Source organism: Ciconia boyciana, chromosome 8, assembly GCF_034638445.1.
Source record: "Ciconia boyciana chromosome 8, ASM3463844v1, whole genome shotgun sequence".
Classification (NCBI taxonomy): Eukaryota; Metazoa; Chordata; class Aves; order Ciconiiformes; family Ciconiidae; genus Ciconia; species Ciconia boyciana.
Window position 1 is genome coordinate 34,964,330 of NC_132941.1, and position 18,430 is coordinate 34,982,759.

General features: G+C 37.4%; 1 protein-coding gene across 8 annotated transcripts in view; it reads right to left on the reverse strand.

Annotated features, from left to right (window-relative positions):
- The window catches only part of GRID1 (glutamate ionotropic receptor delta type subunit 1), a 558,755-nt gene that overhangs the window by 55,208 nt on the left and 485,117 nt on the right, over positions 1-18,430 (reverse strand). For all 8 annotated transcript variants that reach the window (XM_072870424.1, XM_072870426.1, XM_072870431.1 and 5 more), the window contains one exon: positions 808-909. In XM_072870424.1, coding sequence (XP_072726525.1) covers positions 808-909 — 102 coding nt within the window. The remainder of the gene's footprint in view (positions 1-807; positions 910-18,430) is intronic.

Consider the following 18,430-nt stretch of genomic DNA (forward strand, 5'->3'; position numbering starts at 1 on the left):
TGACATTCTCATGGAAGGGATCTGCTCACCTCCCACATAAGCTACAGCATAACCTTGCTTGTCGCCAGACAGAGGAAAGAAAACTGGGGGCTGGGGGGATTACCTTAATGATCTTATGTAGTACTTCCCATTTATACCATGATTCAGAAAAAGAGAAATAAAAATCACAAAAAGACACCACATTCTGCAAGCTACAAACTACAGTATTTTAGGCAGGAATGCATTCAAGCCCTAATTTGCCCCTATTTAGCACTTAGCTGACAGGAGCTCTGCTACCACTCTGGATACTAGCAGGCAGTAGTCCCAAAAGCATAATGATTTTTTGGGAAAGACTACGCCTTTCTAAAAGATATAGTTTATCTCAATGGGAATTTATAAGCTTGATGGAGGAAACACTTGATTAAATTTTACAGCCTGCAGTGTACAAGAGCCAAGATTAGATTATCATAATTGGCCCATCTGATCTTAAAATCCATGAAACGCTGGAAACTGCATATACGAGTTTAGAGTACGGTATCTGGAACGCACCCCTGTGCACTCAGGCCCTATGCTGGTTCCATGCCCAGTAGGAATTACAACACAGAAAAACAGCATAAGCAAACAAACAAATGCTCGGTATCTCTGACAGTGCATAGCTTCACATAAAGTAATAAAAGGCCATAATCTATCTTCCTTGCTTATGTAACTTATCATCCAAAAATCAGAACTGAAAATGATAGGGAAAAATACTGAAGGAAGTGCCCAAAATACTCAGTCAGATTCTTTTTATTTTGAGCGTTTGTTTCCTGAACTCAAATAGGATCATACCAAGACAGTCACCACTTTGAGTGTCAGTCCTTGTAAGTCATTGCCCAGACGTCGTTCTTGTAGACTACCGTTCAGTCCTTTCTCAGAGTCCCACGTTGCCAACTAGAACAGAAAGTACAGTGAGTCTGAAGGACTGTTAGGCAGAAATCTTTCAGTATTTACATAAACGTTTAACAGCAGCTTGACCAAATCCAGAACTGATATAGCAAGGATAAGAGAGATATGTGTGTTTTTAATGCAGAATCAGAATTAGTGAGATTCAGAGGACAGACATAAACAAGTACCTTGCCTGAATGTGTTTTCATCAATGCCTGTAACATAACTGCCCTATTATCTGTGGTATGTGTCATATTATTTCACTAAGATCACTCTGATATGACATTTCTCTCCAGTAAGTTTATATTGCCTGACAGTCCTCAGGATTGTCTGTGGTCTCACTATCCCACATTTCCCTCTCTGCTCAGATGCCCTCCTACTTTTCAAATCATTCCCTACTGCTTATCAAAGACCAACCTTTTTTCCTGCTGCATAATGTTCTTGTTCACTGATGGTCATAAATTCTTGACACAGATTCTATGGTGTCAAACTGCCTCCTCTTCTCTCTTGGACTTTCTTCAGATCCTATCTTAAGTCCCATTTTCTCTCTTCTTGCCCTATTTCTACCTCATCAGTAAAACAATGACAGCCCCTCAAGTTCCCAGGCTCCTGGTGATCAAACATCTCATATCTACCAGTACTTCATGCATCTGTTAGATGTACCTGGGATGCATGTTTTCAGGATATCTCCCTGGAATATTACATCTAAATATTTTATTTTTCAATTAAATGTATCGCTTTAAAAATCGATTTTATTGCATTTTCTGAAAAGAAATGCAGTAAAATTCAATAGAACAGGTTCAATAGAAAAGTCAATCTTAAGTGACCTTTGGATTACTCAAACTAAATATGCTCTTCAGCAGCAGCAGCAGCAGCCAGACACTCCTTTTGCCTTCAAACAGAATCCATGGTGTCATTTTGTTCAGAAGAGTCATAAATAGTATCAAGTAAAAACTATTTCCTTCTTTTTTTTCAGCTGTACTCTTACACACCAATACTATGCTCACATATGTGGAAGCAGTGTTGTTAGCTGAAGGCATGCCCTGTAGAAATTAAGCATAGTCCAAGATCTGTGAAATGTGGCCTCTTCCTGTCAGAAGCTAATTTTCATGTAACAAGTCAAAACCTTCTTGGAAAGAACTTATTTCACTGAAAATGCCTATGGCTAGATGTCCTACATGATTTATTTCTATGACTTCAGTTTTATCCTAAAGCCTCAAAAATCAAACCAACAAATAAAATGTGATGGGAGAGATCTGTATAGTTTTTTGTTGTTGTAGTTGCACTAAACTAATAAACAGGGAACTAGAAAAGAACAGGACATTCAGTGAATATTCAGCCATCATAACTATCACAACTGATGCAAATTATTCTATAGTAACTAAATCTTCAAAGCTGAGACACAGGAGAGGAACAAATTAAGCTACACCTTTTATCCAGCTGACCATGAGGATGGAGGAGGAGAATGACTGAATAATATTCAGCTTTCTAATGACACTCCTGAAAGCTAAATATCTCAGATTGAGAACTCTCCTTCTGTGATGCCAGTTTGGAGTGACAGATGAGCTTCTGCACATAAAGGTGTCTGCAGCAATACAGGTAGATGCCTATAGCCATGGTATCTTTTAAATTCGAATGTAGATGCTTGCTCTTAAATATGTCCAGATGGTTCTTAGCTTTTGCTATTGTCAAACAAAATTGACCAATTTGTCAGCTGACATAAATCAATATGGTTCAACAGACTTCAAAGACCAGTATAGGTGCATGTGGTATATATTGTGTCTCAAATCTGTAAGAAAGTTTACTGTCTAAGCCTTCTTCAGATGTCCTATGCAGTAAGTATACGATAAAGATACATGGAAGGTTTTGGCCAAAATTATTTGCACAATCTACAGATGATGATTAAATATTTATTAAAAAATAGGAAATGTAACACATTCATTTATTACTTCATCACTGGTGGACTGACATTTCAATTCCTTCTCCCACTCCTTTTCCTTTCAAAAACTCTATCCAATTCTATATCAAGGCCTTAGACTTTTCAAATACCCTACATTTTGCATTCTGTGTTAACACTAAGAATTCCTAAAAGGAGCTGGAAACATGCCAGTGCAAAACCATAAATTTATTCCTTTCATTCAAAAGGAGATAGAGGAGGATCCCTCTTCTACACAGTAGGGGTAGGTGCAAGGAGGAGGAGCATATTTCACTTCAGCACAGAACTCCATAGTGTTCTCTATGGAGGCACAAACTATGCAGATAAAGTTGATAAATGGAACATGAGGAAAACCTTTTCCAGAAGAGTTTTTTTCCGTGCATCCTTGTGCTTCAGAACATTTCATTTGTTCAGAAGTGTGCCAATTTTAACTTCCACTTCTTGCAGACAGAATTTTTTTTATAGGGCCGATGTATTTACAGATACATCTACCAATTTGTGACAGCTGACCTGTCAAGATCAGTGCCCGAGAAACTAATTTCCAGCACTGTTAAACACAATGAGTACTGCTGTTATTTGATAAGGCTGTTAGAGTTCCATTCTTTGTAGAAATATGTACCATGTTCCTACCAGAAGTCTGAAGCCAAAGGTTATAGCACAGCCATCAGCTGATAGGAGATAAAGGGCTTTTAGATCTGATTATAACAAACAACTGCTTGCAGAATCAGCACTTGTAGGGTGTATTTCAAAAATCAATGGTCTCTGGAACATATATTTAATGGCAGTCTGGATGGGGTTTTTTTGATTCTCAAGTTACTGGTTTATGGGAGTTCAAGTTTTGAAAACAGCTACTTTATTAAAGCTTTTCAACTTAAACCTTCTTCCTAGCTTCTCTTTCTGAAATAGCCATATTGCTGGGGATCCTATAGTTCTAGCCATACACCAGAAGTTCAATCATCCAAGAAAGAGAAACCAGAGAAAACAATGGTGGAATACCGACAAAAAGGTAATTTGTTGGAAAATTCTGACTCAAGATGTGCTTCTGACCTTTATCAATATTTACTGCATTTTCAACCAGAACTGCAAGGAAAAGCTTGGGGAGAGAAAGTCACAATATTAACATTGTTTTCAACCTCCACAAGCAATGTATAGCTCCAAACAGACACACTCAACACATAAGTAAAACAATTACATGGCTAGACAATCGGGGAATGTAAAATGATAAAGGATGTCATCCAAAATATATCTCATGAACCTGATGTTCAGGACTTTGTCCTGAAAGGTACCGACATCTGTCAGGATCTCCAAAGAAAACTTGATGTCAATGTAACTTTGGGGTTCCTGAGTTCCCATCGATAAATTAGAAGCCAAATTCTACAAAGGAGTTTCATGACTCTGTTTATGATACAGCTGCTGGATGCCCAACACTTACTTGAGCAATTAGTTCCCCAGGGGAAATCATATTGAGATGTTGTGGTAAACTCACACCAGAGAATATCAGAAACAACTCCACAGAAGTGTGAAGACCCTCATCAGCACAATGAGGCAGACAATCCTTCTGCTCAAATAAATCAAGGCTGCATGCATTAACCACTGATTTGCAAGATTTACTGCCTCCTGTGAACTTGATCAATTAGATTGAGAGCCTGCGTGCCACTTCCTTTAGGAGATGAAACTGATGATAAACTCAGTTATTTGTTACACATCTGTTTGTTGGCAAGGTCTGCATGTTCATGCCGCTCTACTACACAATAATTACTTATTCCTTGACTCAGGAACTTGAATTTAGTTTTCCTAACTCTGCTGTGAATGCTCACACTGCTGGACTATGGCAAATATCTGTCTCAGGCCCAAACAAATGGAGATGAAAAGAATCCCAAACTACTAGTAAATACAGCTGAAATCTGACATTAGCATAAAAAGTGAATATTTAATGTTTATATCACAACAGTGAATAAGATCATCTACATTATTATAGTTTATGATACAACAGTTCCTGTCCAAATAATGCATGTCACTGCTGTCTAACACCATTTTAAGTATGATGCCATCCTAAACATGATCTACTTTTCAGGGAAAATGGGATTCCCATAAGAAATAAAACAAGATAATTTTCAGCAGATGTGTAGTAATGTTTGAAAGGGCTGTAATCAATCCAGACCATGCATCTTACTAAAACCTGAAAACTTTTGTCTGGTAAGTCCTTTGGAGCTAAGGTTACACTATCCAAACAAATTAAATTTGAGAACCCCTGCCTTGAAACCTGAAGAACTTCTAACGGACAAGAAATGGAAGAGAGAGTGTGAGGTGGGCAGTTCTCATGCCATGAGACAGGGACACCTGTATCAATCCAGAGCACATTTTCTCTGAATATGAAAGATGTTCTGTGCATGGAGTTAAATATATTAATCTATGACACTCACAATCTGATAATGCTTTTACATTAAAGTTGAACTGAAATGGATTTCACTTCGATGACAACTTGTTTCTTAAACTTGAAGTCAACATAGTGTATATCAAATATGATGTCCTTGTACCATATATGCATATTTTGCATGTTGGGGCCTCTGATTCCCCTCGCCAGTCTTGCGAGATGTCTGAACACTTACTGAAACATTTAACATTATAAAAGCAGATTTTAAGTAAACATGAGAATCAAAAAAACCCCAAACAAACAAAATGTAAACAAGAAAATGAATGTTTACAGGAGACATATGAAATAAGGCAGTGGCCCATTAAATAAATGGAGAAAACTGGACACTCCCATGTTGCAGTTCTAAGGAATAAAAGGAACTCCATTTAAATAGTAAATAAAGCAAATATCTACATTTAAGCCCAGGAGTCTTTTTTAAATGCAGTATATCAGTAATCTAGGGAATTTGCTGTCATTCACAATATCATTCACAGCAAGGTATTAGTAGGATTCACAGACTGGATTATGTGTCATTCTTAAGGAACTGACAGGATTCCCTGAAACAGCATTTCCCTTTTTATGCCTGGAGTTGCCTTGAAGGTACCAAAATATTGTCATTTGAAATATGGGACCATAATTAAGAAAAATTTAAAAAATGTTTTGGACTGAGTATTTGTATAATTCATAGTTACATAAAACAGGATTAGGAAAATAGAAAAGTATCAGTTCTCATACTTGGAAGCAACTCCAAACACTGATACAATTTATTCCTATAACAGCTACATAATTGTTAGGAATATTCTAACATTTCTACTCCGAAGCATAAGCTTATAGTCATTATTAGGGATAAGATACTGGACAAGTTCACCAGCTGAATTGATTTAAGCTATAGTCTGGGGTCCAGCATAACTCAACCTTTTTTGCAGTGAAATACCTGCAAGTCATCTATGTCCAGATGTTTATTCTATTCTGATATTCTGCATTTGTTTGTATTAAAGATGTAGCTTGCTTCCGAACATCCACAGTGGGTTTGGAATACCTATGCACCCATAGCCACAGAGCCACTGAGAACTCCAAAACATGTTAAAACTATGAAGCGGAGGATTGTGAACCAAGACTTAAGTGGTAGAGAAACTCTCAGTCTTTTGTGTCAAAATTTTATCACATCCTGTTCAATGCTCAAAATGCTCAGTTTGCCATTACAGGGCCACACAAGGATTGCATCTGCACGGTAAAAGTTCAGAGAAGGGCAGGGAGATCATGGAAAGCTGCTCTCTCCCATTCCCGATACTTCAGCAAACAGCCCTTTAAAGGCAACGACTAGCCAATATAAAGTAAGAAAAAATGGAGAAGTCCTCTGTGGCTGCTATGCCACTGTTGTTTGTCCAACAGGACCCTGGATTTCTGTGCAGGTCAGTGAAGCACATTTATGTGACTGTTGCTGCTTTAATGGGCCTTTAAGAATGTGAGATCTTCAGGGAGAAGAATGCAGCTTATTCTAATTTCAGTGTTTTGCAAATTTATGGTGCTATATAAATGATAATAAAATATCTCTAGAGAATCAAAGGAAGGTGAGCATTAGGCAACAAAACCTTATAAAGAACAAGCCATTCTGGACAAACTTGACTGCTTTTTCAATAGTACTGAAGAATTAATAGGTAACTGAAACAAGGATGACAATATTCTTGTATCTGAATTTTAGTTTTGTTTCATACAGGGTCTTGTGAAACCTCACCTAGGACAATTTGAATTTGTTTCCTGAATAAGGACAATATCACATAATTTATAGACTATCTTCTAAGCAACAACGAAGAATGAGGTATCAAGATGAGGAGAGAAGTTTTGAGGTAGCTTAGAGCAAGTCAATATTAAGATCTTATTTACTTAATAGCTTTTTTAATGATTTGGAACAGGAAATAGCAAATTACTAAAATTAAAATGTCTAAGATACAAAGATATCTCAAAACTGGGAAGTGCTGAAAATATGTCAGACTAGAACAGTGACAAAAATAAATGGGAGTGGTAAGAACCCAGACATGAAATAATAATATGCATCTTGCATAATTAGAAGCAAACGCTTATGAAAAGGAAAACTGAGAACTAGAGATACTTCAATTGAAGAAACAAACACAGAAATTAATGTTAAAAAATTGTGCAGGGTGAAAGTGCGGTGCAAATAGGTGATGAGCTTGTAAAACAGTATGGCTGCAAAAGTACCAGTGTGATTTTGGACTTCACAGGTCTCATGGTGTAGGCTGCACAGAGAGCAGTCACAACACAGCTGAGAAGACTATACAGTCTTAATACTGTGTTTAGCATCTGTCTGAACAAAATTTAGGCATGCTGAAAGAAAATCAAGGGAGAACAGGACAACTGCTACTGGGGTGGAGGAGTCAGTTTGTACAAGAAGACTAAAACATGCAATTGTGAATATCTAAGATAATGATGTCTAGGAAATGGGAAAATTAGAAACAAAACTAGATGTAGGACAACAGAACTACTGCTGCTAACTTCTAATAATCTACAGAGACCCTTTCACATGAAATACAAACCACTTCCTAGAAACATTTATTCATTCTCAATGCAGACTGTGAAATGAGAAATAGATAGAAGGGCAGAGCTTGTCTGGATATTTCTAAACAAAAAATTTTTTCACAGGAAAGGTTTGGCACATACAGGATATGAGTAAGTGCATATATGAAGGAAATCAAAGAACAGCCTGACAGCCCAGTGGTTCCTGAGTTCACCAGAGATACCAGAACTGAACTGGTGTTTCACATACTGCTGGCTCCCAGCCAAAGGTGATTAGGATACTTTTCTCCAATGTGGAACAACTTGATTCAAGTCCCAGAGTGCAAGGTTTAGCCTGTGTCATGTTTTAACCCCAGTCGGCAACTAAGCACCATGCAGCTGCCCGCTCACCCTCCACCCTCCCAGGGGGATGGGGGAGAGAATCGGAAAAGCACAAGTGACAAAACTCGTGGGCTGAGATAAGAACAGTTTAATAATTGAAATATAACAATAATAATAATAATAATAATTGAAATATAATAATAATATTATTATTATTAATAATAATGGTAATGAAAAGGAAAATAACAAGATAGAGGGAGAGAAGAACAAAACACAGGGAAAAAACAAAAAAAACCACCCCAAAGTGATGCAACCCCTCACCACCTGCCAACTGACACCCAGCCAGTCCCCGAGCAGCAATCGCTACCCTCCCAACTCCCCCCAGTTTCAATACTGAGCACAACGTCATGTGGTATGGAATAGCCCTTTGGGCAGTTTGGGTCGGCTGTCCTGGCTGTGCCCCCTCCCAGCTTCTTGTGCACCCAGCAGAGCCTGGGAAGCTGAAAAGTCCTTGACTAGCGTAAATATTACTTAGCAACAACTAAAACATCAGTCTGTTATCAACATTATTCTCATCCTAGATCCAAAACACAGCACTGTATTAGCTACTAGGAAGAAAATTAACTCTATCCCAGCCAAAACCAGGACAGCCTGGAATCTCATCAGTTTGCCACATCTCAGGTTAGTGGATTAATCGCCATCTTTAAGGCTAGTAGGGGGGCGTATTATCATTCACAAAGGTCAAAGGTATTGGTTTAGTCTTTATGACGAATGGCATAATACCTGAATACTTGAGAACCTCAAATATTTTCATCTCTAATAGAAAAATCCATTCCCCACTGCTGAAATGAAGCCATTCCTAGAACTCAGCCAGGGAGAAACTATGCAGAAAGTGCACAGGGGCAATTTAAGGTCCCAGCCTACAACCACTTACAATTGTGCTTTAGCTTTGCAAACATAAGTAATACCATTGAATCCTGAGAGTTACACTTATACAAAATTAATTGAGCATAGACCTAGAATAGAAAATAAAGAAAGTTCAAGAACACTGAAGGAGGGATTTGAGTAGGAAAGAGCAATTGACCTGAACTGACATATCTAAGGAAACAGATATACACCACTGGTCTTCTGAGAAGCCCAGCAAGATAAACGGCAAATGCCTAGGAATAAGATGCCACATGAAGACTGTCCTTGAAGTAGCATAATGCCCTTCAAACCATGTAAGGGAACTGGCTTACAATTAAGAGAGAAGAGTAGCATTAACTGAGTCACTATCACATGGATAGTCCCATGAAATTCTTATTTAAGATTTAAGAAAACAAATCTCCAATTGTGCAAACAAAATGTACTTCAGCAAGAAGTTGCATAATAACAAGCAGAAAATTTATACAAATTGGAAAAAAAATTTCAAAATAATTCAAAGGGCTCCAACCCAATGAAAAGTGATAAAAATTACATTAAAACAAAATGCAAATTAGTATCAGAAACATGTTTTTACCATGTAAGATCAATTACAGTATTAAACCACTATCATCCAGAGAGTAATTAGAGTCTAGGATGTACAGTCTCTTTCTCAAGGTCATTTACAATAATTTCTACATAATAGATAGGGAAAATCTAGAGGGGAAAACTACAACACCTAACCCAGAACTGTGGGGGTAGTTTAGGAGGTCAGAGGACTACAAACAGAAGCTTTGGTAGAGGTATTTCAGCATTAATATTCTTCATTCTCTAGAAGCCTGTGTAAAAGTATTTATTCAGCTCTTGCTCTACAAATTGTGCTGTTCACTGCAATCAACAATTTTGACCTTACCTAGCATAACTCAGCAGTATCTTGCTCCACTATTTTTATGGTTCTTCATTGCAGAGAATATCAAATATTTTGATGTGAGAGGAAGTGGTTTCCTTTATGTTTTTCATTAGCCAAAGCTCCATTCAATTAAGTGTAATGGCCACATTATTAAAAGCCAACTATTTTACATATAGTAGAGCTCTATGACATAAATGAAGATTAGACACATTATGCCTTACACTACTAATATTAAGGAAGCTAAGATATTCTTGTACATGCATTTGTGTATACAGTAGCTTTCTGCAGTACTGTGACTGGGGAGTTTCATGCAGAATTGAAGTAATAGTTTTCTGTAACCCTACAGCTTTTATTGACACACTATAAGACTTCTCATACCCCTTGGGAATGGATCAGCACCATATACTTTATATTTTATATTGCATATACATCACATAATAGTATATTGAAGAACATAAATTATGAATATTACCTTTTTGCTGAAATAAGATATTGCTCCATTAATTGGCAGAAGGAGACATTATTTTGCCAGCAAGTCAATGAAGGAGCAATGATACCAATTCAGGATTGCTTCTCTTTCCATATTGTGATAGCTGGTGAGCATCTCTGATCTCTTAGGTAACACAGAGAAACACCTATGTCCTACTGTGCCGAGGCTGAGCAAAGCGTGTACAGGGCAGCAAATCTACATGAAGCAGGAAAAGGAGCTGATAGGGCATGACAAGATAAATGTAACCTGTTAATATTCATTATGTAAAAGTATAAATAGGCCATCTTCAGCTCTGGTAGAATAAATTGCTTCAATTAATACTAGTCTTTGAAGGAGCAGTGACTGCAACATGCTGATGTTATTAGTGGGGCACACTGCAGCAACACAGGCACTGGAAAAGATGTAGTATTAAATGAAGCAATCATAAGAGTGATGAAAACAATATGAACAAGAATATTATCCTCTGATGGTTTCTCTATAAAGTGCAGGCAAGTATTACTCTGTCCACAAATTTTTGCATTTCATTTCCCTAACACAAAATCAAAGTGCAGTGAAAACAGTGTTGAAAATAAATTGGAGCTATTTTCTTCTAGGATCTCACAGGCTTTCCTCTTGTAAAGCAGGCAGGTAACCTCCACCCTGTCCATCTGCAGTTTTGTCACTTTTCAAGGCTTTAAGATATGAACAACATGCTATAACGTAGCAATGCTGTTGAATCAGATGGCAGTGTTGCTATAGCAAAAGATGTACAGGCAGCAACACAATTCTTCTAAAGGTTGAATAAATTGTGAGTACCTAAGATACTGCTGAATCAGGCACTTCCCAGGGGTGTTGTAAATTACCAGTTGATATGAACAAGCAGGCCTCTAAGCATAAAATTAAAACTGATAAGTAATCATAAAAGTTAGACCAATCCAAATATAAAGTCCAAAACAGATGTCACAAGTGACTGGCATGAGTTCCTTGCCACCGAGTTACCTATTTGGAAGACAAACAAGCTCCTCATTTTTCTTCTGTAGTTTTAAAACCAAACAAAATTGCTGCCCAGTGAGAAACAGTGGGTGCTGGACTCCAAGGATGCTCTGAACACTGCTGTTAAATACTGAAAGTCAGGTAGTGCAAGAGTAGCCACTTCTGGACAAAACTGAACAAATTCCCCCTGCCATTACTCATTATGTGTGGGTAAAATGGAAACAAATCCATTTCACATGGAGAACAGATTCTTTTCAAAGCTTCCAAATGCTTTTTGGTGGGAAATTACTAGCTTTTGAGAGCAGAACTACTTGCTATCTATGCAATAGTGAAGTCATCAGACTGTTTTGTAAGCAAGAAATAATTGAAAAGTTGGATCTAACAACAAATACAGATTCATGTTGATTTTATACAGGTTCTTCTCCTGCGCTTTGCAGTGTAATAACCAAATACCTCCCTGCAGTGATGCTCTGAGAATTTTACTGGGGAGGGAGAGCAAGAGAGGACTGTGCAGCTGGAAAACTACGTCTTTTCCCGTTGTTCTACGTGAGAGCTCTGCACTTACACAATTAACTGGCAACGCTACAATTGGCTGGCTATGCCAAAATATCTGCTCTTCTTTGCAATTTATTACTGGATTCCTTAGATATTGTCTGAGCTGAATGCTTTTGACTTCTCACTACATATTGAAGAAACCTGTATGTATCTGCAGTTCTAGCAACTGAACTTTTCATAGCCTGACCCACTCTGTGGTCATGTGAGAAAGGGACCATGGTGTGATTTCACCAGCTGCAGACCTTCTGAAGCTTGGCCATCATGAATTCGCTTTCTGATTCTGGTTGATGGCACTGAGTCATCTCAGAAAGAAAACGAAGTTCAGTCCACTCTTTGGTATCTCCTGTCAAGCTAGCTCTTGATCTTGTATTGAAAAAGTGTTCTTCTCTCAAACTCCAGATACTTTTGAAAAGCTCCACAACTTTTTTTTGTAGACAATTATTTAAAAAATAAAATTCTTACTAAAATTTTCAATAGCAAAGCTTTGAGATTCAGTGTCTTCTTACATTTTCCATTAAATTTGTACACATTTGTTATTTTATTTCATTTTCCTATCATTGCTATTATCTAATTACCTCATGATATTCTGGTGGCAGCCTTGATATAACAATAAGGATAGTGGAAATGTGGAAAAATACCCTATTCACATTTTAATTCAAAAGGTGTAGATTTATAAATGTAACTTATAAAATAAATTTAAAACCTTAACACAAAGAGGTCAAAGTCTTAGACAAAATGCTAGTACTTTAAAATGAACATTTTAAAAAACAATTAATATTTTATCAGAACTGCTGTCAAGAGAAGCTAATATTCTCTGGTGACATACATAACAACCATAAATGCCAAAGTTTCCCTGCCGAAAAGTTTAAGTGAATTTTGACTGGCTCTGGTTGTCGACACTGGAATCTAGACCCATATCTATGGAACACTGAAAATTCCTGTAATAAATTTAAAAGTTCAGTTTTTAACTTACTTTTACTGAACTTTCCCTTATTTTGATCTTTACAACATGACTTCACCTTTTTCCTTACTCCTCATAGAACGTGACACAGAATGGCTTCACAATTTGTAGACCTTTTTCTCCTCAACAGCAAAGAAAACAACTGAGTAAAAAAACCATAACTTGGTGTTTGATAATGGATAATTACCTCTCCAAGAAACAGAAGAACTGTAGATAGCATTAAAGAAAATATGAATTTTCTTCTGTGTAATGATATACATTTAATGGTTTTAATTAACAACAAGCTATATTGAGACAGCTTTCAAAAATATATTTATCCCTTTGGCTTTGTTACATACATAGAGCAGGTTTTGTAAGGCAAATAAAATCAGCTTGCTCACAAAACCAATTAGCAGAGAATATGCAAACATTATATCCACAGATATTATAATTTATATAAACTATATACCAGTTGCTAAGTATTCACAAAGAATATAACAATACACTTAGCTAATCTTTGATTATTCTTCATAAAGAAGCCATGGTAAGCATGGAAAATACTTTTCCATGTTACTGTTTACAAACCTTTTGCTTACAAAGTTTTTTCCCTCTGTTTTTCCCTCCTTTGAACCAATATTGGGAGACTTCTTAGCTTTAAAAAAAAATACTGGAAGTCCAGAATTTCTGAGCAATTTTACGCAGTGACAGACAGTGCACATAGGGTATATAAGAAAGATTACAGTAATAAATACTTTTCCCCAGCTCCACAAACTAACATGTACCAGCAAAACTCCATCACTAGAAAGGATGTGGTAATTTCAGCAAAGTAGTCAAAGGTAAGAAATGAAAGCAGGTAAGAAAGACACCTTGTACTATCTGTAATGCTTAAAGACTCACCTTTCAGATTCCTTACTACAGCTTTAAACACTGATCTCCAAGATGCTTTATAAGAGAGACCAACATCATGTTTGGAAGGATTCAATAATTTAGTAAGTTTATGTAATTACTCCAAAGCTCATTTAATATTGCACCTGATGCTTTGATTTATGATGTTCCCAAAGTGTTGAGGAAAGCTTTTTGACAGGTCAAACCTGATCAAATTAGAAAACAAGACATGATTTATGTGTGATCCAAACTTCTCAGTGGGAGGAGACAAAGTCACGGATAAGTAGTGACAGCCCAAGCTTCGACTGCCTGTCTGGGCCCATCTGCCACCAAACCCTGACCTTGCAGGAAGAGCCTACACCGGGGGAAAGGCAACAGCTCTCTGGGAACGGCCCACCGGTCAGATCTCATTTGCAGGCCACTCTAGCTTAAAACATTACAAGATTTATTCCTACCATGTAAATGGCTCTTGGTCACTGCAGAGCAAGTAGTCTTTCAACAATAAACAGCAGAGTATTTGTACGCAGCATTAGGGCTAAAATGGGCAATGCTTTCAGAGGAATATGGATGCAGAAATATGGTGAAGAATTACCACAAACATATCTGAGGAGGAAAAAACCACACGTTACATTCATTAAATTCCTTCCTTACTGCTTTAACCTGATATTCTTTTTGTTGCTATGGTGATTGTTATCCAGCCATTTATACATTTAAAGAAAAAATCAGTATTCCCTCTCATGAAATTCTAAGTGTGAGAAATATCTCCTTAATGCAATATAAAGACTGTTTCCTCAGTGGGCTCATCAGGCATTCATTTTCCTAAGGTCTTCTGAGTCCATTTAAACTTCTCTCTTCCACACATTCTGTGGCAATGAATTCCAAAATATAAGCATACAGTCTCTGAAAATGTACTTTCTTTTATTATTTGTAAGCTGGCTACCTGTTCATTTTATTAAATATCCTCTAGGTTTCTGTTATGAGAAAAAATGAATAATTGTTCCCATTTTGTCTTTTCATCTCTTTGTTTCATAAACACCTAGCCACACTCCCCTTTTTTGTCTTCTTCCTGAGCTAAAGAATTATGATCTCTATAGTCTGTTCATATAGAAGCAATCTGATATCTCCAATCCCCCTTTTCCCTCCTCTGTATCTCTTCTAGTTCTTCCATATATTTTTCAGAGGGGAAAAAAAATAAAACTCACGCAAAAAAACAACCCTATCCAAATAATACAGACTGGCCAAAAATCAGTCCATGGAAAATTGGAAAACTGGCTTTGGAAAGCCAACTTATTAAACCTTTATTTTAAAATTATCTTAGAAGAGTTGCCTTAAAAATCTACTTTTTCTTCAACATTATATATCAGCATTAAAATGCAGACACAGCTGAACAAGGAAAGTGGAAAGCAAATGTCACTTGCCAATAGAAATTGAATATATTCAGATAAGATATACTTAGAAAATGAAAAATAAATGCTTACCTACTATATGCACAGTAAGATGTAGAATTATTTAATGTTTCTTGGAAAAAGAAACTTTCATTCAGCAGAAAAAATTATAACACCCTCCACCGTATTAGTTGGGAACTCTTCCTAAAACCCTTCCCTTGCATAACCAAAAGGTGGCATACACGAAGTAGAAAGCTATGAGCTAACAATAATCTCCCTCCTCTCACTAGGCTCAGAGTAAAATACATTGTTTGTTAGTATTTGGCTGCCTGCAACTCTTCATAAAGCTAAAGGGAATTTTCAGCAACTGCTGAACTTTCAGCATTTCTGTAGACTGTTTTTCTGTCTGCATAAAGCACATCAGGCCTCTAGAAATGTTCCAGCCAACATGGATTTTTTTTTTTTTTGTAATTCACAGAATTGCCTTGCAGGTCCCAGAATGTCTGAAGGCTACAGAATTTGCTCACAAATCCAATTAATTAAAGGAAACAAAATTAACAGCATGTTAATAATTATGGGTTGTTGTCCACATCTCCATGGTACAATATTCCCAGCTGCTTTGGAGCAGATTTAGGACAAGCACTGATGGTTGAAAGGCCCTACAATCTGCTGGCTCTCCATCAATTTAGTAGCTCGTGATACTTGAGTGAAAACTTGCCCCTTACTGAACTAGATGAGCCTGCATTAAACAGATTAATAACTAGCTCCATGACGGATTTCAAACTGTAGCAACTACAGGGAAGGATGAATGAATAGGTGACAAATATCATCATCACATCAGCCCAGGTGATGCTACTAAAATGCTGTTAATTAGCACTCCCAAGGTCACAGTTAGTCAACAACCTGCGCTCAGATGGACATACAAAATGGACACAGTCAAGGATGAAGAAGAAACTCCAATAGATGAGGTCCTTCCAGAATTGGCAGCTCAGACCATGAAAGCTATGTCTGTTCATTGCTTGGAGGCAGAAGGAGAGCTCCAACACTGAGGGCCGTCAGTCTGGTACCAGCACAAGCAGCCACTCACTTTTAGAGTCCAGGAAAGGAAAAAGATTTGACTGTTTCTCATCCAAAACTTATTGAAAAGCCTGGCTAGCTGGATGGATTGTGTACCCAGGTCACAGGCCCTGCATCCCAAAAGTGACAAGACGCAACTCTTCAGGTGGTCCATCGGAAGGCAGATCCTGATTAGAGACAGCTCCTCTAATGAAGAACTTTGCCTTCACCCTGCTGAGTAACACAGACTGAATCATCTAAGATCATAACTGAATTAGTTAAAATGTTCTCCTTTAAAAATATATCCCTCCCTACATTCACCTACGGCTGTCATAAAAATGGCATTTCTTCATCTCTCCTTTAGGGAACATACAGCTGGCATTAAATATGTATATATATGATATATGTGATCTATGTAGACATGTATATATGTATGCATAAAGAAGCCTGTGCAGTTATCCCTCGTAAGACTGTGGCTAAGTTTAAATTGCTTTTCAGTACTAAATACCACAGTCACTGTGGAGACCTACAACTTAAATAAACTTACATAAATGAAAAACATTTCCTCAATATTCTTAACTAGTTTTCATAGTTTTTTAACCTAGTTACTTGTTCTTCTTTTGGGATGCTTCTATCTACTTATACCAAGTCTCCTGGTCTTGAAGTGATACCATTATCAGTTAAGAGAAAGAATATTGGACCTCTCAACAAACAGGAGTTTGCTGTTAGTATGAATAAATCTGATGTCAATGACTGCCATCAGGACTTCAGTCTGCATTAGATTGTCAACATTGCAGAGGCTGCATGTATACATAGAAATTCAAAGAGAACTAATGCTTATTTGTATAATGGACTGCATATGAATATGTCACAAACTTTTGATTAAGGAATCTCACAAGACTAAAAGGCCAATAATCACATCAAACAATGGCAGTCACCAGCACGTCATTCCTATCCTCATAACAGCCCACCATATCAACACAGATTTCTTCACAGACATGTTGCATGTCACCTAGTGGATGCTGTGAAAACTGCTGACATTACAGCTCATGCCAGATTTCACATTCAATATTCTTCAATAAAACAAACTGCCACTCTTCCTATCTATGGCAGATATGGCTTATGATCTGATAAACATTTCACTGATTGTGCAAATTACTACAGAAGGCTGGCTATTAACATGTTCCAGGCTAATATTTATATCACGTTGTTAAGCAAAGTAGCCAAAATGCACATAGGGTTTTTGATCTTTTTTTTAACACCTTTTTCTACACTTTCCCTGAAAATATAACACTGCTGTAAAGACAAACTGGAAAACAAAATGTTCTACACTGGAGGAAAACAGAGAAAACACCTTTCTCTACTTTTTTGTTTAAATAGTTTCACTGGTTCTATTGAACAACAATTTTCAACGGAGGCACTTTGGGACAGGGAGGAATGGGGGAAGCAAAGTGCAGAGCGTGTGCTGGCACCAGCCCCCGCATTTCTAGAATTTATGCTGTATGGAAGCACCTACAATTCAGGGTGTTAGTAGCCTCTGTGCTAGATGTAGAAAGACTAACACCAGACTCATATTTTGACCAGATTTCCTATATAACAAACTGGTTGCATATGAAAGAAATAAGGTAAAAGAAGGAAAAAAAAAGAAGGCATATTAGATTTGACTGGCTTTCCTGCTCTTCACAGATTTTCTATTTTTAACTTTTTCCATTGAGATGTAAAGCCAAATTGAAGCCTGCTGTGAGTACAAACCCAGGAAATTCAGCAGATCTGCACTCATTTTGGTAGTTCTGACCTGTGGTCCTAACCCTTTTTGTTGCTTTCTAGTAAACACCTTATGTTGCAATACAAACCAAAGGCATCTACCTCTCACTGTCACCATTCCTGCTCCATTACTCCTGACACCCATACTCTAGATCTTGTTAGCTTTCTCCCAAGATACTTGCCCTAGCATAACATAAGCATGAAACTTCAGCTCAGGCTTACTGCACCGTGTCATTCCAGGTGTGGAACTGCTTCCCCAAGCATTGGCATTTCGTTTGTTTATGTATGACACACAGCTTTTGTTTTTCCCAATAAAAGGTTCTGGCCAAACATCTTAATACTACTCTAAATTTGGACTAGCTCTGTTAAGGCTGTGATCCTGGTGGCTCCCTCAGTTTAGCAACTGCCTTAGGCTCCAGTCTACCACAGGGGTGGAACTGTAAAGAAGGATCAGTGCGTGATTTTATA